This window comes from Chenopodium quinoa, unplaced genomic scaffold (genome assembly GCF_001683475.1).
Source record: "Chenopodium quinoa cultivar QQ74 unplaced genomic scaffold, ASM168347v1, whole genome shotgun sequence".
NCBI lineage: Eukaryota > Viridiplantae > Streptophyta > Magnoliopsida > Caryophyllales > Amaranthaceae > Chenopodium > Chenopodium quinoa.
Genome location: NW_018744878.1, coordinates 2,937,332 through 2,963,830, shown reverse-complemented (window position 1 = coordinate 2,963,830; position 26,499 = coordinate 2,937,332). Strand labels below are relative to the sequence as shown.

The following is a 26,499-nucleotide window of genomic DNA, read 5'->3' as shown; positions in this document are numbered from 1 at the left end:
TTTTGAGCAAAATAATGATTTAATTGATAATTCCAAGTTCACTATACTGGCTAGATTTATTAAAAACTAATAGCAGATCCGGTAGATACAATACTCGTATAACAATGCATAGCACTATATGTTATCTGCAGACATTCAAGAAAGAAATGTATGCAGAAAATAAGCTGAAGTAGAAAGTAAAGATTACAAAAGTATAACACTAAGAAGCCCAAGTCACGGAAGATCCAAAACTGCAGGGAAATTCATAATTCTCATTCTTCAACGGTAATTTCTGTAATTAGGACTGTACATGCAGCTCTCAGCATATTTTACCAGGTTTTCTGGCTGTGGAAGCCGACTAGCCAAACCTACACAAAATAAGATGGATAGTCAGCGGATTGCAAGAAGATCCAAGTATTTATTCATATATCAGACAGTAAAAGTAATGGCTCACCGAGTTCATAAGCCTTCTCTGCTACTTTGGCAGCAATATTAGCAGATATATTTCTAATGTCTTTGTATGGCGGATAGATAAGTCCCTTTGCTAAGTGCTCTTTTGTAACTTGTGCAGCCAATGCCTCAGCTGTATACAGATTGATAAAGAGTTACTTTTACTTATTCTTCGTCGAGAAAGATAACAAAAATCATAGGATAAAATGGTTTCAATATGCTATTTACAAACATTTCTGAAAGGCCTAGTGAAAATATCTTCCAAAATAGGAAGAAGATCAAAACTGGCCCTGTCCGACTCAGTCAGTGTTCACAGAATTTTCCTTCCTGGAAATGTCTGCTGGCCCAATTGATTGGACTTTTCTTGGGGAGTATGTTACCTACTTCAGCCCAACCTACCCAATTTTATCAATTTTCAGCAGTACTTTCCTGGCCAAAATGCAGCCCGGCCTGATTTTTTGGACCATGGAACAGTCCATGATCAGCTCTAGAAGAATAGTTGTAAGAAGAATTGCAGAGGCTATATGACTTTGGCTCAATCACAAATTAAGAAATAAAAATTTGTAGTTTAAACTTTTACAGTGTCAGTGGGGCACTTACAGGCAGCCAAAAGCATGTCATCATGAACACGAATTGCACCGCACATTATCAGACCCAAACCAAAACCAGGGAATATGTAAGCATTATTTGCCTGCAACATGACAATTAAAGGTTAACTATCAATCTAGATAGAGAGGGTCCCTAAAAAAAGGGCAGTGGATGCAGGTTAGACCTGGCCAGGAACAAAAGTATGTCCTTCATATTCGACTGGATCAAATGGGCTTCCACTGGCAAATATTGCTTGGCCCTATATCATTTTAAAGAACAAAGCCAAATTTATGTCAGTTTCGTCTTGTAGAAAAGAAAGAATTAAAGGTGAGAACTGAGAATTATATAGGCAAACAAAAACGGTAATTTACCTTGCTCCATGTGTAGGCCTCCTCAGCAGTACATTCTGATTGTGATGTAGGATTTGATAGAGCAAGGATGAGAGGTTTCTGCAGACAACCACATGAACACACCATGTTAAGCTTACAACTAGTCCTAGCAAAACCACGCCGTCCCAGATTACTTGAAATTACATGACCCAAATTTGATCTGACTGAAATTTACCCGTCTCAACCTGACCCGACTCAAAAATTCATGCCACTATAAACCCGAAAATGATCTGACCCAAAGCCAAACTAAGTGAATGATTGGACAAATATGGCCCCAAACCAAAAATGTCTAAAGTTGCTTGTCACCTCTACAAAAAAGAAACAGGAACATAAATGAAAGTAAGAGATTGTACCGAATTGATAGATGACATGGCTTCAACCACCTCCTTAGTAAATGTCTTTCCCTTTCCAGAAGTACCTATCAACACAGTGGGCTTGATTACCTGAGAAAAAAAAAGGATACAGAAGTAAGTATATAACTTTAGTCAGAAGAAAATCTCTTAATAATGTACTGCCTTATTAGTAGCCCATTCTCGTTCACCTGTACTGCTTCTAAAAGAGTTGTAACAGGTTTAGCCTCATGTGCCCAAGGCAGTTTGAAAGATTGAAGCGACTCCTTCCTAGAGCTAACAACAAGTCCCTGTCATCAAAATAATATATAAATATTGTAAGTAAGAGATAATAAAAGTCAAGCAAGAATGATAAGGAAACGGCCTTCTATGTAAAATTTTAATAAGCATCAGGATCAGTGGATAATACCTTGGAGTCTACAAGCCATATCTTCTTTCTCATTTCTTCAACAGGAGCATTTGTCTGTGCAAAGACAACGGAGAAAAATAGTAAGACGTAATATAAGAAGGGGAGTAAAGAAGAGAGCATAGTTGTAATGAATTTCCAGAAAAAACAATGAACAAACTAGGACCAGTTTGATACCTTGTTTGACATCTCACGAGCTATAAGCTCAGCAATACCTGTTCCAGCCTTCAGATAACAAAAGTTTCACGTGTTAGATAGCAGAACAGACATAATAAGTTAAGGAACTATCCCAAATCAGAAGGGGATGAACATGAATCCAGTTGACCCAAGGGGTGGAGGGGAGGGTGTAAAAGCCAAGAGAGCAGCAGTAGCACAACCAGCATAATTGGAAGTAATTTGTAGAAGTGACATAATACAGGAAAGTATACTGATATTGAATCAAGCTTTTATTCTGTTTTTTTTGCAGGGAAGCACTTTTAAGAAAACAAATATTACTACACATAATAAATTACTCATAGTAAGATTGTTAAATGCTCACTTCTCCAGCGCCCAAAAATAAGAATGTATGGTCAGCCAAGTTTCCTCCCAGTGGCTTCAAAGAGGCAATGAGCCCAGCGAGAACCACAGAGGCAGTACCCTGCACCCAAAACAAGGGGTTTTACATTAGTTGAAACTTCTAAAAGATATTACACGATGTTAAGGCACAAGAACTTTCATCACCTGTATGTCGTCATTGAAGACAAGGTGAGTTTTGCGGTATTTCTCCAGCAGTTCAAAGGCATTATGGTTGGCAAAATCTTCAAACTGCATGAATGTCATAATAACAATAGAGGTTTAGTTTTCTTGGGAAAAAAATGTTTATTGTACTTTGAGGCTCACAACTTGTGACTGACCTGTACGAGGATTTTCTCGCCATAGTTCTGCTTAACTGCAGACATAAATTCCTGAACAAACTCAGCATATTCCTTCCCTGTAGCCCTATTTTGCTTCAGACCAATGTAAAATTCGTCGTTCAATAGCTTCTCATTATTTGTGCCAACATCAAGGGTTATAGGCAAGCACTGCAAAGGAAGAAGATAACAAAAACATATAGTTAGATCTTGGACATAATAGTATGCCTTTATGTATCCAGATGAACTAATAGTCAATGCAGATTACATGCTTCACATTAAGAAAACATAAAGTGATTACAATACAAGAACTTTTCAATTGCTTACTGCTGAAGGGCGAACTCCACCAAGTGCTGTGTACAAGGAAAGTTTTCCAACAGGTATGCCCATTCCCTAAACAAAGAAAGTTTGTCTTATCAATCATGAGTCTAACAGAGAAATCAAGGTAGAGTGGAGGGAAGTTAAAAAGGAATGTCAGAGACTTAACAAGGAAGCAGACTAAACATGCTCCATACCTGGCAACCAAGGTCTCCTAGTCCAAGGATACGCTCACCATCTGTAACCACGAGAACTTGAATATTCTTTTCAGGCCAGTTCTTCAAAATCTCAAGAATTTTTCCCCTGAAACACAAAAGGACATCAAATTCCAACTTCTGAAAACATGGATACAAACCGAGCATTCATTTTCTATCCAAAAAAGCAATAAAGGAAATTGACGAGAATGTTCCAGAAAACATACTTATCCTTCAAACTGATGAAAAGACCTTGAGGGCGTCTAAAGATACTTCCATACTTTTGGCAAGCCTCGCCAACAGTTGGAGTGTACACAAGTGGTAACAATTCTTCAACATGGTCAATAAGAAGCTTATAAAACAATTTCTCATTCCTCTCCTGTAAAAAATACAGCATCTGCAGATCAGTATCATGCAACACGTACATCTCACTATAGCATTTTGCCAACTGATGCCTATTCAATATAACTTTTGAAATTATTATAGTATATTATATGATTTTCATCAAATTTAATCACTTATGATTTATGAAATTAGTGGCTGTGAGGTCTGTCAGTAGTTCAAAACTCCAAATGGTACAACATATACTGTCCTGTAAGCCATGATCATTACAATTGTAGCTCCCCAGCTCCAGAAAGTACACATATAATTCTCAAATTCACATCAGATTATTGGCTTATACTAATCTTAAGTAGAAGCAGTACGTGTAAAAATAACCTGAACTGACAAAATAGCGGCAAACAGTAACAAATTTTGTAATTGTCAAACATAGATATACCTGAAGATCCATCATAGCAATGTATTTCTGCAAAGGAGCTTCATACTGTCTAAGGGTTGCCAAAAACTTCTTCGCCTGATGTTCAAAAAAGCGCGATTAAGAACTACTCTAAAGCGAAAAAAAGCTTAAACAAATTTGACATCCAAACAAGGTTCAGTGATTTAACCTGAAGCTCCTGAGACAGGCATGCAGGTGGTAATAAACCACGCAAGTAGTGAGCATCTCTTTCTTTCTCTGTAAAAGCAAGCCCTTTGTTGTGGTGGGGATCCCTCAGCAATGTATACCCACTGCAATAACAGTACTTGATTAATATATATGATCATGACTAATCTTTTCGGCTTTTTCGCAATCGAAAACATCCAAAGAGTTCCAACACATGCCTTAGGAAAATTCCTATTACATTATTCAATCTAATACAGGTATAATGCAGAAGTCTTGACTTAAAGAACCTCCAAGAACTAGTTAATCCATAAATCTTTAAATTCAGGAAATAATTCCTCAACCTCTATTTCTTTATAATCAAGAAAATTCTTCATAATATATTATGACTAATCCATAATTTCCTTTTTTGATCTTACAATCAGACATAACATGAACACAACAATGCAAAAAACCCATTTCATATACTAGTACACATATTTTTTTTCAGTAGTTACTTCGAGTTTAACCATTTTACAAGAAAGAAAACCCATATTATGATGCATTTAAACCAATACGTAAAAGATCAAAATACAACCATGACTACATAGCTAGAAACAAAAACATCAACAATACTCAAAACCCGAGATCAAAACCCATCTACATAACATACAATAAAACAAACAAGAAAGGACAATAAATGTAACAATCACCTAGCAACATTTACTACCATAGTACCATGACAAAATTACTAGAAACAATAAAATCAACAGTACTCAAGACCCGAGATCAAAACCCGTCTATGTAACATAACATAAATGTAACAATCACCTGGCAACAGATACTGTCCAAGGAGTGATATGTTGAGCCTCGGTGGCAGAATCCTCACCATACACATCCTTAACACCCCCACCAACACCGTTGGATCCTTGAGTCATCTCATCCAGTGCATTACCAGTACTCATAATTCCTCTAATAACCTTTTTCTCTCTCTCTCCTTTGACCTTCAAATTGACCAATAATCTCTGCAACAAAAACAAAAAATGGCACAAAAACTAACAAACCCAGAAAATCAATGAAACCCAGAAAGATACAAATGGTTCCTTTTGCTGCAGAAAACGTGGGTTATTTTTATAAGCAAATTTAGAAATGTGAACAAGGGTAGAATTAGAATTTTTTATTTTACAAAAAAAAAAAAAAAAAAAAAAAAAAAAAAAAAAAAAAAGGGTTTGATTTGTCTTAGGACTAAGATTTGGAATAAAGATAAAGCTAAAACGTGGCTTAATAAATTTGATTAAATAATTGTAAAAGTAAATGAGAATTACCAAGAAATGTGGTCTGTTTCTATTGAGTGACATCATTATTACAGTATTTTTGGGTAATTAGTAGAGGAATTTGATTTGGGTGATGCAAGAGGAAGGTGTTTACTGAGTAAAGTCAACTTTCTTTTATTGGAAGGTCAAAAGAGAGAGAAAAGTTTTTGTGAGAAATACGCGTATGTTGTTGGTGAACCATGACTGGACTGCACTTTTAATTATAAAATGGTATGCTCATACTAGAAGTCTACAAATGTAGAATTTGTGGAATTCAAATATGTTCATACATTATGTCTAAATTTAGATGCTATATTTGTAAAAATATTACTCAAATGAGAAAAGAATCAAATTACAATATAAATGTTAGAATCATAGCGCTAATGTTACTTAAATTAATTTTGTATGTTGAATTGGACTTTACTAGTTAATTAAATCTAGATTTACCAATTCATTTGACCCACTTTGATGATATGCATTTGTTAGATTGATGTGATATAATTTTTATGAAATGAGTTTATCTTATGTTTGCGACTATACTTTTGTATATTCAATCTGACTATCATAAATATATGTCAATAATTTTAAAAGATATGGGAATATAACAACCTTGCATTTGGATATAATACATGACTAATACATTTACTCGTCTATATACTATTAAATTATATCCTGATGTCATTCCATTTTCTTGCAAATACTTCCTAACGATTTCCGTAAAAAAAAAAAAAAACTTCCTATTACATTGATTAGTGTAAATTAATGCAAGGTGTTGTTAACGGGTGAGGTTGGGGTTAAAACCCTAGGGGTTGATCAACATTTTAGACAATTAATATAGTTAATTAAATACGGAGTGTTCTTAAAAATAAATAAATAAACAAATTAAATACGAGTAGGGAGTACTAATCGATATTGAAGGAATTTAATGAATAGATGTTTATCAACATTTTAGACAATTAATAGAGTTAATTAAATATGGAGTAGGGAGTACTAATCGAGACATTAAGAAGTTTTGTTAACAAAAATTGTACTATGGAGTACTATTTTATTTATTATTTTTTTTTTAGAAACCAAACTGCGAAAATTATTAAAGGAGGTTAATTTCCGCTACAGACTACAGTAATCAAGCTTTGGGGAAAAGGACCAAGGGAAACAAATTTATTAAAACCTCTAGTATCCCATCTAGCAACATGATGGGCTAGAGTCTAGACATCATAATTAAGGGTAATTTTGAAGCAAAATTTCCAAAAGTATAATGAAAAAAAAAATCTGAATGATGGAATATTTTTTTATTACATCAAAATACATTACGAGTAATAAACTAATCTTGTGAATGAAAACGAGGACATGAAAAGATATTGAATACGAAAGGCACGAGGAACTCAATTCCCTCGAGCCGCCCGTGGATCGCACCGTACTACCAGCAAGGCAGCAAGGAGCCAAGGACGATGCTTGTTTTCCGCTATTACTGCCCTTGATTTCTCTTGCACGCTGCAGCAGCCTGTTAAACAATTACAGTACGATCGAAAGTCGAGGAGTTGATTAGCCACATTGCCAATTACTTGCATCCCATCATTCGCACAAAAAAGAGTCAGACTAAAGTTATACAAGTACTTCCTTCGAGCTTTCAAGATCATACAATGTGTCTCAGCATATCTTTTCAAAATAGCAACTTAAATATTTAAAGCCATAAATGATTGAAAGAAAGCGAAGACAAACTTACAAAAAGATTGCAACTATTCAAGTACTCTTAATCTGCAAAAAGAATTCTGGTATTGAATTTTATTCAATTACCCAGTAAATATTTCTGGTTATACGAAAGCTATATAAAGATCCGGTTTTACTCATCTTTATGACCATCCATACAGGCGAAAAAAAACACTTCAGCAATCCCTAATAATCTCTGATTCTAGGACAGCTTCTCCAAAAGTCATCACACCGTCCTCCAAGGTTTCTTTGCTGTAGTTCATTCAGCATTAATGAAACCAACTTGTGCACATGATATATCGTTTGAGTTCTTACAAGCAACATACACAGCAAACAAAGCTACAAGAAAGAGCTACTCTATAGACTGTAGTCTATACAATCTCATATGTACTTCTAGATGCCTGTCCTACACAGGAAAATCTATCGATAGCTTAGTCTCATTTGTTCGAATAGACACCTATTCTCCCAAACAAGACTATGGCATGGGAGCAAATACAAGTACAAGTACATATAACAGATTCAAGAAGCAATTACACTCTTATCGCATGTCATCTGCAACCTGAGAACTCCGAACTCCCCAGAAAGTTTTTGGCTTCAACTTCTTGTTTGTGGCAGTAAAGAGCCAACCCATGTGACTCTCACATGTAGCACAGTTGGCAATGGTCCATTTATATCTGTAAAACATACATGAACAAAGAGCTTATATACGTAGTATAATTAATGCTAAAGGATATTACTTCCACTTCACTCCTATGGTACCTCTCAAGCATAATAGCATACAAACCGAAACATATAATTTGGCAGAAGTACTAACAATGAATAGCATACCCTGGAAACCAGCTGTATTCTTCTCTTGGTCGGCCAATCAGCGCCAAACCATTGGCTTTGTAAAGAGTCATTATCTCATGCACAAAGCCATTCGGGTTAACATATGCACCAAGAGGGCCTTCATTAGACATCACCAGCATATCACTTCGCCTGGCAATTACAGTCTGTAACAAGGCAAGAAGAGCCAGAATCATATTAGTCAAGATATTACGCAATTTACTCATCATGACAAATACATCTTTTAGCACAATAAGTAAGAAACATCAAAAGCAACGTGCATGGTATAGCTGCATTTTAGTTTCTGTAGTAATGGGTAAAATCGATAATGACGGTGGAGGTTCTTATTATCTGAATCAAGAACTTTAGGTACCCAGTGCCAGTCTCATAACAAACTATTAGCTAAGGCCTAAGGACACAGCTCCCTACCCTCAGTCCTTCCTTTTTCCTTCAACTAAAAGACGAAAAAGGTTGACAAGAAAAAAAAAGGCTGGAAATTTTAGTAATTCAATAATACCTGACAGTTTTTACACCTTACACGATCAAAACCTTCAAGAAGTTCAATTTCTCGACGTAATCTATAGGAGACTCCATTAATTTCTAGCAGCTCCTGTCTTGTAGACTCGGATATAGGAATTTTACTGGCAATGTAAAATGACAAGATATCAGGCTTTCTAACAAACCCATCCATACTAGGCGCTCCAACAACCTGCTTCCACATATCTGCAAAACAAACGGAAGCACCCTTGTAAGAAACTGCAATGCACCTTCAACATAACCTACTAGATTTCCTCACCTTCACATCAAAACGCTAAGTCTCAAAAGTCAAAACTAAAATTTCAGAACGAATGGCCCTCATTATACTTCCATAAGAGCAGTGTTAAGTCATAGAAGCTAGCACTATTACACAAGGATGCATTTATGAACCTTTTACTTTAGTGGGAATGAAACTTGTAGTTGACTCAGCCTAAAAGTCTGCCACAGTATCATAGAAAATATTTCACATGAGTGAGGAACCATTTGACATTGGGTAATCATATTGAGAATGCCAGCACAAGGATCAGACCTTCAGGAAAATAAAATTGGGAATGGAAATTCATTCCCTTGCTACTTTAAGCTTTATTTATATTGGGTACTAGTTCTCCCTAAATTTCCACACATTCCAATACCACCTTATAGTTATAGAAATTGAAGCTCAATACACAAAATTCATCACCCACAATCTTATAATAAGACTTGCAGTTGTAAAAAAGCTTTCACAAATTACAACAGCTAGAAAAACAAATTTTCGTATATACTTTGCTATACCTGCAGAGCATGACAGCCCTCACAGTGTCAACAAGAGATACACTGAAGAACTACAGTAAAATGCATTACATAACCATCTTTCACTATGAAACAATATCAACGCACAGCCAAGGCTATTCATTCACCAAATATCTGATCTAGGACAGAAATGTGCAGAAACTTTTTGTAGATTACAGATATCAGGATTTTTGAGATTTTAATTGAAGGAGAGGGAGTGCCACCAAATATATGGACAAAGACAGTAATTTACAGGAACTTTTTGCAGATTACAGCCTTTACAGGCATCAGGTTTTTGAGAGAGAGAGAGAGAGAGTACCTGCTGCCTTTTGAGCAAGAGTGAAAGAGTCGTACATCTGGTAAACCCAGTATGGCAAAAATGCTCTGGGAACTGCACGGAACTGATTCAAATTGGCAGACATTCCTCTCTTCCCCCATGCAACTCCTTTCTGAGGTGATTGGTTAATTTCACCTTTGTTTGAAACTCCTGAGGTAGCATCTATTCTCCTTCGACACTTTGATTGTGATGAACCATCACTTGATTTAGATTGTCCAGAGTGAAGCTCTGATTCACAAACATATTTATCATCATCACTGCTTGTTGACTCGTCAATCGTATCATATGCACAACACGACTCAACAGCATTTTGATGCAATCTCATCTCTGAAATTGAAAGCTCATTCAGATAACTTTCCTCCGACTCTGCATCAGAGCAATTGCTTTCAACTGCATCTCTATGTCTCTTAGCCTGATTATGAGATTTTGTAGCATCAGAAAAGCTCGGGCTACTAAGGTTCCTCAATGGCGGTAAGGTTCCAAATGCATCACGTGGGGTCCTCAAAGGCAAGTCTTCTTCAATGACCTCAATCTCTCCACAAGGCTAAAGACACAAATTTATTTGTCAAATTAACCCCTCAAAGCGAGTTTAATAGCATGACAGTAGTGGCATTATAGTAATACAACATTAGATTTGTTCTTACAGCTCCATCAGTATCGATCCAATGGCGTCTAACATGGAAACGCTGCTTTCCACGAGTAACTACGTTGACGGATCCATCCTCCAAACGACGATATTGTCGAATCTGAATCAGTGGTAACAGGATTTAGAATTAAGTAATTTATGATCAATGTAGGCTACACATAGGGTACTAGATGTACCCTATTTTATTTTTATTTATTTTTATACTGAGCATGGCTTCTCCAACTGATGACCACTGTCACATATCTAGCCATATCACATGTCTGGCCAAAACCTCTCATAGGAGTGTAATGGAGCCACAAGGGTTATAGCATGTAGGTATATTTTGCAAGTGAGAATAAACTCAAAAAATAACAGTCTACTCACACATATAATCTTTTGACATAGTAAAATAAGAAATAGATACTAGTTGTAAGAACTTGAGCTAAATAGATAAAGAAACTATCACCCACATACAGATCAGCTCAAGTTTATCACAATTTGGGAAAAGTTTAACAGCAAATAACTGCATTCAGGTTCAGGCTTACAAACTTTTTGTTCTGATTATTGTTGAAATATTATGAACCATATGACAACTTTCTCCTTGGCTAACTTGAAGTGAATGTCAATATATAACATACTAAAGGAAAAGTGTTTAATTCCAACACAAATTTAGTTATTTTTAACACTAAAATGATTCAATATGAAATTTCCCAAACTAAATATGAAACAATCCACATCCATATTATTATAAGTTTTCTCATCACTGATCAGACACCAGCACACAATTTAAGTTATCTTAGAGGATTTAACTAGCCAATTACTCCCTCCGTTTCATAATTTTCCCACTTCCTATAGCAACACTTGCCAAGGAAACAAGGAGAATATGTGATTGCAAGTGAGTATGGATTTAATGAGTCAAACAAGTGGGGTAAAAGAGGGTAGAAGGAGAAAAATCCTTTATAAAACAAGGATAATAAAGGCCACAATTTCAATTTAGTTCATTTCAATATTAAAGGCCGCTTCAAGATTGCGTGAATTAAATTTTGAACATTCTCAATTTCCCATATTACCTTTAATATTACATTTATACATGTATAAGAACTTCAATAAAAATACAACCATGGAATGGTGATTTGGTGAAGATGCAATAAATTTAAATGGCAAAAGATAGTATTTTTAAGTATATATCTTCAAAATAATCTGAAATCAAAAGTGCCCCATTATTTAGGAGCAAAACAAGAAGAAGCATTTTCACAAAGTTTGTTATGTGTAAACACATGGGGTAGTAAAGCCAAGAATAAAGGAAGGGGAGCACTAGTTTGAAACCTTTGAATAAGTAGTAACGCATCTATTTCGCAATGAAGAAGAAGAAGCTTAAACTAATAAATGAAGTGCTAAAAACGTAAATCTGCACATTCGTTAAAAAATCAGTGAGCATAATTGTAGTCAGTTTCATATGTAAATTAAAGACTAATATCTTATTCAGCTATTCAGTCATGACAATATTCATGATATAAGCAGCTCTGTAAAATTAGAAATAATACCTCTGCAGTAGTCCCAACAGCTGAAAACCTTAACCTTCCAAAATCAAGGTCTCTAAAAACACGAACCTGAGCAATATAGCATAAATTGCTCAAAAAATCTTAAATTAAGGATAAAATTCCTGACAAAGATGCATGGCAAGTAGTTTACGTACCACACCTATGGTATAAGGGGAGTCAATCTGACCCATTGCTCTTTCTACAGCTACTATAAAATTCGGCTGTATGATTCTTAAAGGAAGAGTTGCCTCTGGGAACAGTACTACACCTGGACAACATATGTTTAAGAGGGGGGGGGGGGAAATCAATTCACCTTGTATCAAAAATCAAAATAAAACATTAAGAGATTTAGAAAGATTAAGCAAGACTTCAATTGAGATATATTGCCAAATTGGGACTTAATTAAAGAATAATTGATACAAAAACCTTCAAGATAAAAAAGAGGGAGAGTCAAAATGGCGCCAGTATCAACAAAAGCTGTCCTGTGATGAGTGTCTTCCACCTCTGCAACAGTATGCACAATCAGACAATTTTATTTCACATAAACAAGAACTTATATAAGGGTGTAAATGCTACTTATGCCTACCGCCCAAATAGGTATGCAATGACGCCAGACAAGTGTCAAATGTAAATTCACCCAACCTGCCATGAGCATAAACACTGGAGTAAGAGAAAGAACATTCAAAACAAGGAGTTAGAGACTTAAGAGGCTAAGAATTAAAAATAAAAGAAGTCATATTTCGTAGCTTTATAAGCTACGCAAGTACAGAACATATTGAATCCTTTTCTGATTTTTCATACTGGATGGACTATGATAGTCATCATTTCTGACTTTCAGCCATCAATAATTCCCTCTCACGCAGCAAGGCCAGCATACCAACACACATCAAGGCCAAATAATAAAATACTAGTATATGAATTTGCAAGTACTGTTATTTTCACGCAACCTCAGGTGTAGAAGAATAAAGATTTCAGTCTGCATAGAAGTATGGGAAAATAAATTGCATCAAACAGTAATAGATATCAACGGTCACTCTTTGTAAGTGCAACTGCTTGATATTTTTTCAACTCCCTCACAAAGCAAGGCCAGCATACCACATCTGCCCCAAGGGAAAGAAAGAGAAGGAAGGGAAGGATATAAGAAAGAACAGGGCTTTCGGAAGACTGTATAAACAACCATCAAGCCACATCAAAACTGCAGCATAAAAGAAAAGGTGGGTGAAGGAGAAACTCACCATATTTGACAGCAAAAAAGCACTCCACTCAGTTTGCAAATCCCAACCAAACAAAGGCTCAATTATAAGGTTCTTAATTTAGCATATTTCTCTTTGAGTTGAAAGATCTAGGATTTTGCCACTTGAACCAAAGATATGGAGATAACGCTTGCTTAGGGTGCCTCTCACGCAATTTGGGAATTGACTTAGACCAGAATCAATTGGAATACTTAAGGCCAGCTCGCGAGTCAAATAAACCCAGGAGTTGAGTTGGATTTTTAAAGTATAGAAGGTTGCAAATGGCCCACATTTTAGATGATCTTACATGAGGCGGATCTAGGATCATTATGAGGGGGATCTAGGATCATTAAATTGGTGGGGCACTAACTAATTCCCAATTTAATGAATGCCTCATTTTATCTTCTATTATTTTTTTTATAAGTAACAAATTATTAAAAACGGTGGGGAGAGTGTCACCCAAACCTCTCACTAGATCCGCCTATACTCCCACCCACTAGTGGTGGCAGTAAGTAATGGTGATTTCACTTTTTAAACATCAAATTTTGAAAATTTCAAAACATATTTGCACCTAATGGGTTCCCTAAGTACATAATAAGAAGATGTAAAATCAGAAAACCAAATAGGTAAGGGAAACTACCGAATATGAAAGTGTGATGTAAACGTTGACCTACAAAGTGCTAGTCTTTTTTTTTTTTTTTTTTTTTCTTGATACTAGGCTAGCTGATTATATAGTCTGGATCTTTATAAGGTATATTAGTAGGTTAAAACACATTCAGAAGCTTTAGGATTCTGAGTTAATTATGGGGAAAATTTATAGGTGCAGTCACTTGCATCATCCTTTCCCTTCCGTACTAGTCGAGTAAAAAATCTCAACATTTGAGAGACACTGGAGACTCCAATTCTGAGGAACTCTTCATTGGCAAGAGAACCATCAATTTCCTGATAAATCAAAAACTTATCTTTCTTTTTCACCTTTAGGCACAGGCATGCCTATCTCATGGGTGGTTCAAGATCGACTGATGCCTCTATTTACTAGACCTAAAGGTAGTTTACTTACTCAATAGAGTATGGAACAAAACAAGCAAGGATGTAAGAAACAATCATATTTCAACTAAGATCCAATTTGTCAAAGGGTGGTCTTTGTTGGGATGCAGCTATGCTTGGATTGCTTGCTAACGCTTTCACTTTGACATTAACCTTTCAGCATCAGTCACTTTGATCTTCTCAAACCAAGCAATGATCCTAGTCCCTATCCTTATATGTGACCTGCCATTTTACAGCATAGGCTCCATTACATAGTGTGATCACTAGCTTGGGTGTAGACCATTGTGTTTAACAAATCATAGACAATAAACAATCTCAAAGATAATTATCATTTGTTCATGACAGTTGCCTAAGAAGTAAGCGCTTGTCTAAATGAATAACCTTGAGCTCCTCATAGTCTATCTATTACCACGATGCTACAATGCTCCTCCACAACGGAGATGATTGTATCAAGCAAACCACAACCAAGGTAAAATAGTAAAACACAGAGGATCACCTTTTCATAGCAAACTACTTCTAGGTTTCCCACTGCAAAATAGAGAAACTTGAGCCCAATCCCTAATGTCTTCAAAATCTTGTTTAAATGTTTCCAATTTACTAGCTTAGACTTTATTGAGATCTAAAATAAAATGGGCACTATTCTACCTCATCCCTTAGCATCCTCTGGCCTCTGCCACACTAAAAAATTAGGAAAATAGAGCTTCACTACAAAGGGAATAGTATTGAGGGGGAACTTTCCTAATAGTGCGGCAAAGAAATTAAACGGACTGATTCATTAACGGCTTTACCTCAAGAGTGACCTACCTTACAAAAAATGGGTTCTGAAATGCATATCTAATCGTAATAACCATCTATTTCTCATATATTCTAGGAAACCAATATAAGAGAATAGTTTGTAATTGTCACCAAATATTTCATAGCTAGTGGCTACAAAAGAAAACACCACCTTCTTAACCAACGTGTTTCCAAATCCAGTCCTGATCATCTTCATTAAATTGTATATTTGTTTTTAAAAGATAGGGTGTCATCCCAAACCTTTGAACATAAGAGAATCAAATATCCTCTATAAGAAAAGGTCTTATTGAAAGTGGGAATCACATCAGAAAAAAACATGATTATCTTTAGCGACCTTATCATCCTCACTTACAAATTGATATCATTTCACAGCTTTCTACCATAGATTATTTTAAAGAGGAACTCATAAACAATGTCACATCCTCATCCCACTAAACAAAATATTCTCTCAAACTTAACCGTTATTATTCATCAATTCCACCAATTTGCTCTTAAGTTTGACCCACTCCCTAATTAAGCTCCTCATCCCCCAAATCCTCACTCTCTACTTCTCTAGCTTATTAAATTCACTACTCTCCTTTATAACATATATTCTCTTAACTAGAATATTTTAGGCGAGTTTCACGATACAACTAAACACAATATACCATATTACATCATTCATCAGTTCCATGTCCACACTCATTGAAAACTAAAAACCCAGTTTCATTCTCCTTAAGTTGCATACTAACTAGTAACTACTTTCATTAATCTGTTAAGAGTTTTAACATTATTACGCAAACAGGTTTCACCAATAACTCGACAAACATATACTGCTCAGCATTGTCATGTCCTATTGAAATGTGGATTATTCAGCTAACTGGCATTCATAAATCCCTATAAGTTTAGCTAGTTTTCCAGACATTCGACAACTAAACTAATTGAGCACAAAAACCATATAGAAACCCTAAAAGCCACAAAAATCAGCAATTAAACAAAGGTGAAATGATCAAAATCAAGGGCAAAACACCAATTTAAACATTAAAACAAAACAAATAAAGAAATCAAATTGAGTAGCAGCGAAAAAATTTATCAAATTGAAAATCGAAAAATTACATAGCATGATCATCATCGGAGTCCTCGGGTAAACCTTCGACTTCTTCAATCTGCAATTCTTCATCATCGAGCTCCCGGATTTGCTCAATTTGGTACCTTTCTCTCTCCAAAATGCTGTTTTCGTCCATTGAAATTAGGGTTTTAGAGCTTGAATTTGTGATTAATTTGGGAGTGAGGAAGAGTTATTTATGTTGTAAGAGTATTTCTTTATTTATTTATTGAAGAAATGATAAAATCCTGAAGAAACCCAGATTTTGTAATTTTCCAGATACGTCGTTCACCTTTATTTTGCTTTCGACAAATGTACTCGGTAATTTATTTGATCTAATAAGGGTTCAATACCTCTCCCTCCTTTTGCTACTTTTGGTGTAACAACTAAATACTTGAGGTGGGGCACTAGTGGCGGGTTCACTATGTACTCGGGTGAGCACTGTTTATGATGTGCATAAGTGCATTTGTCTTCATATATTAAGCTTTGTGCGTCAAAAGATAGTGTATAATACGAGAGATATATGCCGAGGGAGCTAGGTTGTATGAACCTCCGTAAGTTACCGAGTTGGGTGTATTAACCCATCTTTGAGAAATTTTTTTTCCTTTTTGTGCTAGACTTGATTTGATTTAAGGATTTTATTAGATAAATAGGAGAACAAATCTAGAGATGGTTGAGATTCACATTGTTTTACTTTTTCAAGAGATCCATTCTACATAGAGTTTAATCTATGTTGTGAATTTTTCTGCACCATGGGTGATGAATTCACAATGTGGAGCATGCTACCTTAACTCCATAAGAGCACATATAATTGTAGTCTTCATTCCACACTAAATGTCTTACCACTAAAATCATATCACATTTCTTGTTTTATTTTAAAAAGATCAAGATATATTGAATGACAAAAAAAAAAAAAAAAAAAAAAAAAATAAAAAATTAAGCTTTAATTTAGAGAAATTCAAGTCCTGTATTTGCACTATCTACTCATCTAATTTTTTATTTTTTTTTCTCGAGTTCATATAATTTATTAATAAAGAACATAATTTGCTCAAAACAAATTGATTTATTTATCTAAAAACTTAGATGTTTTCCCGACTTTATTTAAATTCTATGAAGTATTCTCTTGTGCTTTTGAGGGTTTACTAATGTTTCAAGACTTACCATTGGAGTATTAGAAGATTTGATGAGGACATATAGAGTAGTTGTGGACCTTATGGTGGCTTTGTAAGAAAATTAAAAATACAGTAAAAAAAAGTTTAGAACTTTAGGTCATGTTTGGCTCACTTCTTATTTTGAGTGAAATAAATTCAGATAACATACAATACATATATATATATTATAATAATGATTATACAAATTTAATTAACAACTAAAATGAATTGAGATTTTGTTAGATAAGTGAAAACGGAAAAATAAGGTGAGTTTATGACCTTTTACCCAAATTTAAGTCTATATGTCCTGTGCTTATTATTCAAAACCTATAAACAAGACAATAGCATTTAACTTTTCATGTAAATTAAGTCAATTTTATCGAGTCTAACTCAATACCCTCCCTATACGACTAATACGAGTAACTGGGAGAAGTCATCATGCTTGTATATCCAACTTTATCATCCGACAAAATCATTTTACTATGGTGTAAATCAAGTCAATTTTATCGGTTCTAATTCAATACCCTCCCTATACGAGTAATTGGGACAAGTCGTAACGCTTGTCTTTGCAACTTTATGTGAAACCATTTTACATCTGGTGTAAATTAAGTCAATTTTATCGGGTCTAACTCAACACTCTCCAAGTAAGTGGGACAGGTGGTATGCTGATGGCTTATACTTCCATGTACTTTCCGTCATCATGAGTCATGGACATTTGCCACCTCTGAAATTCGTGCATTGTTATCAAATTTGTACGATCCTCATATAATGGAAGTGTAATTGGTTACACCCAAAAATTGGTACGATCGAATGATGAAGATACCATAGTATTTAGAACAAGGGCACTCTATAAAACCCCATCACACCACCAATTACCCAGAGATTCTGGTCAAGTTTTGCTCTTTCTTCATCAAATTGTTCAGAAATCAACAACCCCATAAGGTATTTTCATTTATTTTTTCAAACTCACTTAATAATTTTATTAATAGATTGTTATAAAATGATGCAGAAAACTTCTTGAATTACTGGTTTTCATTTTCTGATTAATTTTGTTGATGATGGGTGCAATATTGGTTTTTTAATTGATGCGCTTTATAGTGAACATATATTTTGCTGTGAATTTTCTTAATTTGATTTTGTAATTTTGTTACAAATTTGTGACACATTATACTGGTATATTTTTGGATGTCGGCTAACTTAATTAGTACTCGTAAAATACTATTTGACACCCAATGTCGTGAGTCACGGACTTTGATTTAGGTTTATATGTTTAAAGGGGTTGTACAAGACGTGGATTCAACCTTAAAAAATTAACAATAATCAAAGCATTAATCTAAAGATAAGGTCGGCTGCATGAACCAAGAATTTATCTCCTTCTATCCTAATAAATCTATGTGGGATTTGAAGTTATGGTGAAGGATTTACAATGTAGAGTTATCTATTGTTTTTTTTTTTTTTACTCACTCCGTCCACTAGGATTATCCTACAGGCTAGTTACATAGACACGGGTACGTGTCCAAATGTCCGACTCGACTATTCGATTATTTTGTGAAATAATTGATAATTTCATGATTTTGAACTAAAAGTGGAGTGTTCAAGTGTCACTCCCATGTCCGAGTAGGGTGACATTTGACATGGGTATTTGAGGTAAAATGAAAGGGTGTAGGTAACATAGCCTGCATGGGAGAGTTTTATTTTCAAGGCTTGGTTGAAGTTTGGTGTGAAGGGTTCTTGTGCTGTTCATTTCCTAGCTGTGTATGGATATGAAATGTGGATTGTGGAGTAAACATACCAAGATTAGATGGGGCAAACTCAATGAAGCAACAATAAAGAATAATGGGGCACCCTTAGTGCGACGAAGGGAGTAGTATTACGGTATATAAAGAGGATCTTAGGGGACCATGGTACTGCACATTGTAGGAAAGATGTACGATCAAAATCATTCGGCTTCTAATTAATCAAATTGTCCTTTATAGTATGTGTCTATGTATAGAGTAGAATGAAGTAATGTAGGGAAGTAAAGGGAGAGGTGAATGAATGTTTCTTGGATGACCAAGTGATTAATGAAGAAGGGAATAATTGGAAGGAAAAGTCTAATATAGTACATGTAAAAATTTGTTCTAGCCCCTATATGTTTTTCGTACTGTGAATAGGACGATGCTGTGTAAATGATAATATGATAAATTAATCTTTACTTATAGACTTTGGGATTAATAGTGGATATAACAAAACATAAGGACTCATATTAGATGATAATTGGTTGATAGGACACTACTTTTATTTCGGGAGATATATTGATCAATGTATTGCAAGCTTGCAACTTTAATTACTCACCATTGTTTAAGGATCATGAATGTATATAGAGTTTGAGGCTTGAACTCGTTAGTAGAAATCGACTTTTCAGTTAAATACAACAATTTTGGCTAGAACAATTGAGAACCAGCTGTTACAAGCAATTGGGAGAATGCATGTTTTTTAGATTTTTTTTTCCCCCTTTTTATTTGAAAAAGTGAAGTTGCCAGGATATTCTTTAGTAGTTACCCTTAAATTAGGAGTAATCCTTTATCAAGTGCAGAACACTTCTGCTGCTGACTTATTACCAGTTTAGATGAGCAGACACCAATGGTAGCAGTTACCTGAGAGCTGCTACACTGTTTTCATTCCTTAAATTATATGTTTGGCAAGTTTGTAATAAAGTGAAGAACATGTAAGGGGATAAACAGCATGAACTTGGTGTCAGAAATCTTGTATTAAGCATGTATTTCACTTTATCCTTCTTTTGTTATGCCTCTAGCAAGTACTTGGGTTACTTCTTGGTGGGAGGAGCGGACTTTAGCTCAGATTTTAGTAAATTTTTATTTCATGGAATTTATAGACTTTGGATGACTGTTTGTGATCGAAGGAGGTTCTTGCATGGAAATTTGGCTGTTCCATTTCTTGCTCAATCATACCACTTTCAATCTGGATTTTGTTCCTTTTACCAAGGGTAGTTCTTTAGTGAACTGAGGTTTATATGGTGTCTGCTGGACAATTTAAGGATAGAGAAAAGAGAAAAGGAGGGTAAAGAAATCAGGACAACACAATGCTATCTGGTTGAATTGGGTTAACTGTTTCATTTTGATGCTTTATTAAGTGAGGGTAAAAATGTTATAGTCTTAGATCTCAGATATCTATCGTTTTGCCATTTAGAATTTTTTCCTGGAGAGGTTAGATAATATTATTTTGTGTTACCAAAATAGTCCAAAACTGCTCACTGTACCAAATACTACTTTTGGAATCGTAGTTCCAGGGTGGGTCGGGGGAAGAATTAGCAGACTGTGTAACATATAGGTTAGGTGGAAATTCTGTTCAGTCTTGAAATCAATATGAGGATGAGAGTTGAAGTTTGCTTGGCTATGTTTTTTTAATTCCATTCTATGGTACTAGCTTACCGAGTTATCTACTCTTCTGTGTACTCAGAAGAAGCTAACAAGTCGAGAAAGTAATACATAGTATTTATTAAGTTAATGTATATAATCCCCTTAAGTCTACATAAGTTCATCTCCATTAACTCCTCATTCGCATAGGTTTCCTGGTCCATAGTGGTCACATATTAGATAAGAGTAGACAAAGACATATGGAGTTACGTTTACGTACATAAATTTGTAATTTTATTATGTATTTAATTGATTGGTTAACATGCATTTATCATCCTTTAAAAGTGCCTACGAAAGAAGAATTTTGGGGCACAAAGGTTGATGAGGGGTATAATTCAAAAACTTTCTTGTAATGATACCAGAAGTTAACTTTTCATTCAGTATCATGGTTTTAATGTTAAGACTAGTCTTTGCAAAACAAAGTTTTCTTTCCTTTTCCATTTGACAGACTGTAATTAATTTACCTTTAGTTGTCGTTTTGGTGCAATTAAGCATACTGTGGTATGCATTATATCTTTTAGATTCTATATTCTGTGCTATAGTTGTGGAGGTCTTTCAATGGCTACTGAAAGATATTTCTAGATTGTTCTGCAGTGATTGTTCTTTTCACTTATTTTGTTAATTATTGGAATCTGCTGGTAGGAAAATATGGCATCGGAATATGTTTTTTTGATTGCATATCATGTTGTCACACATATATATAGTCCTTGTTTACTAATTTTGCCTAGCATTTACTATCTTGGTGAACTTTAATCAGTTTGAGATTTGACTCAGTTATGATGCTCTATTCTTGCTTAGTAAATAATGTTCTTAATTAGAGTTTTGGTCTACTTAAAGCATCTTTTGCATACAGTTGTTAATACGTATCATGACTACATTCTATCATGTTGAGAGCAAATTAAGTACTGTCATTTGCAAATTAAATTATTATTATTTTTTTTTTATCAAACTGCTAATTGTTAATGTCACCTACAATTAGCTAGCTAAATGCCATACTGTCCTGTGAATCAGGTATTTGCTTTGGCTATTGCTTTATCTCCATGTTGTGTGATGAAGCAATCAGACTAAGTTTTGTGTCTGATATAGATATGATGACTACTGAGTCACTAGCTTGATGCTGTGAGAGACATTTGCAAGTTGGAGTAAAAAGCAACTTTATATCTAGCCTTTGATCGATTCCTCGTCGCCCACAAGATTTTGTATTGTAGCTACAAGAGCATATTCATGAGGTGGGGAAGTTATCAACAAGGCGTAGCAAATGCTTATATTAACCTCTCCCTTTTAGACACGTGTGCGCTCCTTTGTTCAAGGAATTATGTTCAGTACTAGCCATTTCTTGCTATGTCTCTTTTTCTTTCTCTTTCATTCTCTGGGTTGCTATTTGGGTTTCCATTTTCTATATTCCCCCCCTTTTTGAACTAAAGTTAATGCATTATGTCAGGCACAAATCATTCTGGACTTAGATTTAGATTGTTTATGCTCTTTACCTAGTCATGTATGCTTAATCATTGGTTTAGCCTCTTTAGTATTTTCACAGTATTTAAATATCATTAACTGTAATTGCTATGCCTCTTTAGCTCGGTAACAAACTTCTCAAAATGAATCATTATAAATCCTATGGAAAAAAGACTTGTAATTTAAAAATTTTGGTTATAAAGAAGAATCTAGGGAATTAGAGATGTTAAAGCAACAGCTACTTTTTAGTTTTTACAGTTGCAAAGATAGTTAGCTCGGGTTTAGCTATATAGTTATATAGTGCTTCATCGTAATTGGCTCTTTCACAGTGGCTTTTTTGCTTTTTTGGCAAATTCTCTGCATGAATAATATTATTGAACGATGGATGCTGTTACATAAAATTTCTAGTAAGAATTTTATGAAACAAATTGGATGTCGAAAACTGTAATGATGCTATTCTAAAACACACAAATTTCATCATTGTGCTTACAAAATAGAGTATTTCCTCTTTCTTAATCAGCGTTTAGTCATAAGTTGAGTAATCTTTTTATCTCAAGTAGAATGCATTGTAATGATGCTAGTCTAAAACATACAAATTTCATCTGTGTGCTTATCTCAAATCATTGTGCTTACAAAATAGAGTATTTCCTCTTTCTGAATCTGAATTCAGTCATAAGTCGAGTAATCTTTTTTTATGTCAAGTAGAATGCATTCCTTTTTCATGAAAACTGTCAAGTTGGCTGTATTGCAACATCTTCTCCACGGCATTTTTAGGGATGGACCTCATTGTACGATTTTATCGTGTCTTGAGATAGAATTCTTATCAACATCAAAGTCCAGAGACTATGAAAGAAAGCTAGAATATCTTGTGTGGCATGTCTCAGAAATTGGAAATGGTGGAAAAAGAAAGTTAAGAATAAATGATTAGTAGATTCAGGTCGCCAACCAATTGCTTTTGTTTATTGATCTGGTCCACACCCATTTGCAGATATCACAGCAATGAAGGAACAAATAGTTTCCTTTTATAAAAAATGAAGTGAGATGGAGACTTCTTCGCTCGACACGAGTCTTATTTGAGATACTCAGTGAGCTTACCAGAGAATGATTTATGATGGACCAGCATGCTCATTTAAGGTATGCTCTAATCATTGCTGAAGATTTATTTAGGTTTTCATTAGCTTTGTAAAAAAATTGTCTCTGATATTTTGGTTCCTTTTCAATCTATGTTTTAGTACCATACGTATTTTGATGACAAGTTAGCAATTTTTTTTTCTAATGAATAACACTTGTGTGGTGATGAGCCATTTGAAAATGATGTGGATGTCTATTATGATGTCTACATTTTGTGTATATCTATCAATTATGATTGATGAGTATGAATAATGTTGTGAACTCTGTGCTAGGTGAAAGTTATAAAAAAATTCTGAAAGTTTGATTCTAGCAAAAGTTTGATTGTAGCAATGACTAATCTTTTTCCAATCTATTTCGGGATATATAAGGCTTATATAATTTGCATAATCCCACCAAAAAGATCATGATTTTTTTTCAGTTTTCTTAGTCTCCTTTATTTTAGAATGGGAGAAAATCTCTCATGTAATTTCTAATGGAGATTAATCTTTAGTGCAATGATTAATGAGGAAGTTGCTTGAGAAACTTCTCAACAAAAGCAGGGAGGAATATGGCAGTATAAACTGGATGTCCTTTTTTTATTTCTACATCGCTTTCTGGCTAAGGAGGCATTAGAAGGGAAAAAGGGAAGGAAGAATAATTTTGAATAAAGTATTTACTTATATAATATTTGGAGAATTAAAGAGATAAATATGGTGTTACCTGGGTTTGTTGGATGATGCTATGGTTTTTTAATCACTGTTTATATGATTTTAATTTTTAAACTGCACTTTTACCTTAATGCTATGATCAATGATCATCATGTTTGATATGTGCTTTAGGAATAAATTTAAGGCATAGAATGCTTAATATCAGGGTTGTTTTGTTCGGAGAGGTTTGGGGAAAAAAGAGAGGTTTGAGGCTAAAGTAAGGTTTGACCAACTCAAGTCTCTAATATGAGTGTTTGGTTAAGAGAGTTTTGGGTCCAAAAAGCTAATTTTGATTACGCTAATGATTTTTTATGAGAGAGGTTTGTGGTAGTTGAGGGGAAATGACTCTTCTTTCATAAATTTGATTTATTTTACTGCATAGTTTGCTCGAGAATTCAAGCTAAAATTATCCTTATTTGTAATTTTACACAATTTTGTCAAAAAATAAAATAAAATTTACACACTAAAAATCTATCATCTAACAGCTATTTACCAAAACTTTTACACAAACAACTAGTACAAGCAAGTAAGCAACTAATAAAAAAAAAAACTCATACAAATAGCTAAGAGCAAAATTCTCGTTGCCAAATAGGGCAATTATTGTTTACTTAGAGAAGAGACTCATTATGTCATTTCATCATTTTCTTAATGTAGTGGAATTCTTTTGTAAAAAAAAAGTAATAAAAAAAACAAAAACAAAAACCTATGCTACTAAAAGATTCATAACATTAGGGTTTTTTTCCCTTTCTCTTGGCAGTCCAATTTCATCAAATATCAGGAAATCTATATTATTATTAAAACTCAAAGGGATAACATGGTATTGCCACGTGTCATCCCTCCCTCATCATGACTAGGCGCCACATGAGTGTTGACAATGTGTTTGTAAAACCTTTCATTTAAAACAAGTACATAAATAAAATACCTTCTAAGCTACTCTGTATATTATTACCGTGTCTCTTCAATCACCCAAATAATAAACACTTTATTAATTAGCGATAATTAACTTATACCCACTAACACTTTATTTTATGTTACTTGCATGTATTTCATGTTATTTTTTATAGTTTATTTTTTAATTAACCATATGCGAGCAGAAATTTCTTTAGAGTTTGGTTCATGCAATGTTGTTGTTGTTGTAGTAGTAGTAGTAGTAGTAGTAGTATCAAATTACTATATTTCCAATCCATTTAAATCAAATACTTATTGACGATTGTAATGTTATATTATAAGAACCCGGGACATCATCCGGGCCAATAACCAGTTAGACATTCTATTGGAGATGATGGTATTGAAGCACGTATAATTATATATCTGAACTGTACACTCATGTTGTGAGCTTGGATTACAATGAATACATGTAGTTAAATGAACAACTACAATCATGTCATGAGTTAGAAAGACCAGCCTTAGCACGTTGGTTAGTTTTCCATGATTTCTATTTGTGGGCACTTTATAAATGAGCTTAATGAAACTTATCTTAGAACATTTGGAATCCATGTGGAGGTATTTTAGCCTTTTAGGTCCTGCTGAACAGAGGGGATGGCCTTTAGATATGATCAAAAGCTGTGATACTACTTACCATTACCAACATCAAAATGGCAAGCCACTGTTTGTATTGGATCTTATTCTTTGATAGTAACATTTCAGTCGGAGTTGGGTGCATTTTCTTTTCCTGGTTCCTAGTGGAATAAGATAAGAACTTCTAATTTGTAACCATATACTTCAATCTTAGAATTTTTTAGAATTAATGTAAATAAGCATTTCGTAAAATACAAAGCAGAATACAGAAGCATCCTCAGAACATTATAATGATTTTACTTTCTAATATTACTTTGCTTTACAATGACTATCATCCATTCCCCATTTCCCCTTTGGATTGTTAAAATTGGCTGTTCTTGTTCACTATCCCTTTATAAACTTAGTATAATGTTGCACTTTTTTTTTATTGGTTCTTCCACCTTTTCATTTGTCTTTGTATTAACATTCATTGTCTGCTTGGATTCTCCTGGGTTTAATATGGTGTGCATAATGATTTTACTGTACATATGTATTCAGTCTCAAGTTTATGAAACCCCATCAATGAAACGACAGAGATTTGTTATGTTTAATGAGAATGTTAAAGTAAGGCTGTTTTAGTTTCTAAGTATTATGGACTTCTATACATAGCCACATAGGTTAGACACAAAGGATCAAACTTGAGCCAGCCCTTCTATGATTAAACACTAACTGGTTTTCTCATTTTTGTTCCTCTAATTTGTATGATCACTTTAATTTTTCAGTTTTGGAGTTGTCATTTGCTGTGCTTCTCTAGTCTAGCTCTAACCGCCTGTTAGGCTGTTGGACGGAAATCACTTGAAGTCTTTACTCTG

At 34.5% G+C, this 26,499-nt stretch overlaps 2 protein-coding genes across 2 annotated transcripts; both read right to left on the bottom strand.

Annotated features, from left to right (window-relative positions):
- LOC110705538 (NADP-dependent malic enzyme) lies at nt 1–5,990 on the bottom strand. The gene is made up of 19 exons (XM_021883428.1): nt 5,806–5,990; nt 5,312–5,505; nt 4,509–4,629; nt 4,343–4,417; nt 3,792–3,943; nt 3,568–3,673; nt 3,380–3,445; nt 3,056–3,223; nt 2,883–2,966; nt 2,701–2,799; nt 2,340–2,387; nt 2,166–2,219; nt 1,948–2,046; nt 1,760–1,849; nt 1,389–1,466; nt 1,202–1,276; nt 1,030–1,120; nt 434–562; nt 1–347 (listed from the first exon to the last, which is right to left on the bottom strand). Exons 1-19 carry the CDS (start codon nt 5,839–5,841, stop codon nt 259–261), a joined length of 1,854 nt encoding a protein of 617 aa, XP_021739120.1. The 5' UTR covers nt 5,842–5,990; the 3' UTR covers nt 1–258.
- Nucleotides 5,991–7,543: 1,553 nt separating this feature from the next.
- LOC110705539 lies at nt 7,544–16,628 on the bottom strand. The gene is made up of 10 exons (XM_021883429.1): nt 16,303–16,628; nt 12,720–12,775; nt 12,560–12,637; nt 12,289–12,401; nt 12,137–12,202; nt 10,612–10,713; nt 9,950–10,511; nt 8,843–9,048; nt 8,329–8,492; nt 7,544–8,174 (listed from the first exon to the last, which is right to left on the bottom strand). Exons 1-10 carry the CDS (start codon nt 16,428–16,430, stop codon nt 8,039–8,041), a joined length of 1,611 nt encoding a protein of 536 aa, XP_021739121.1. The 5' UTR covers nt 16,431–16,628; the 3' UTR covers nt 7,544–8,038.
- Between the last annotated feature and the right edge of the window lie 9,871 nt (nt 16,629–26,499).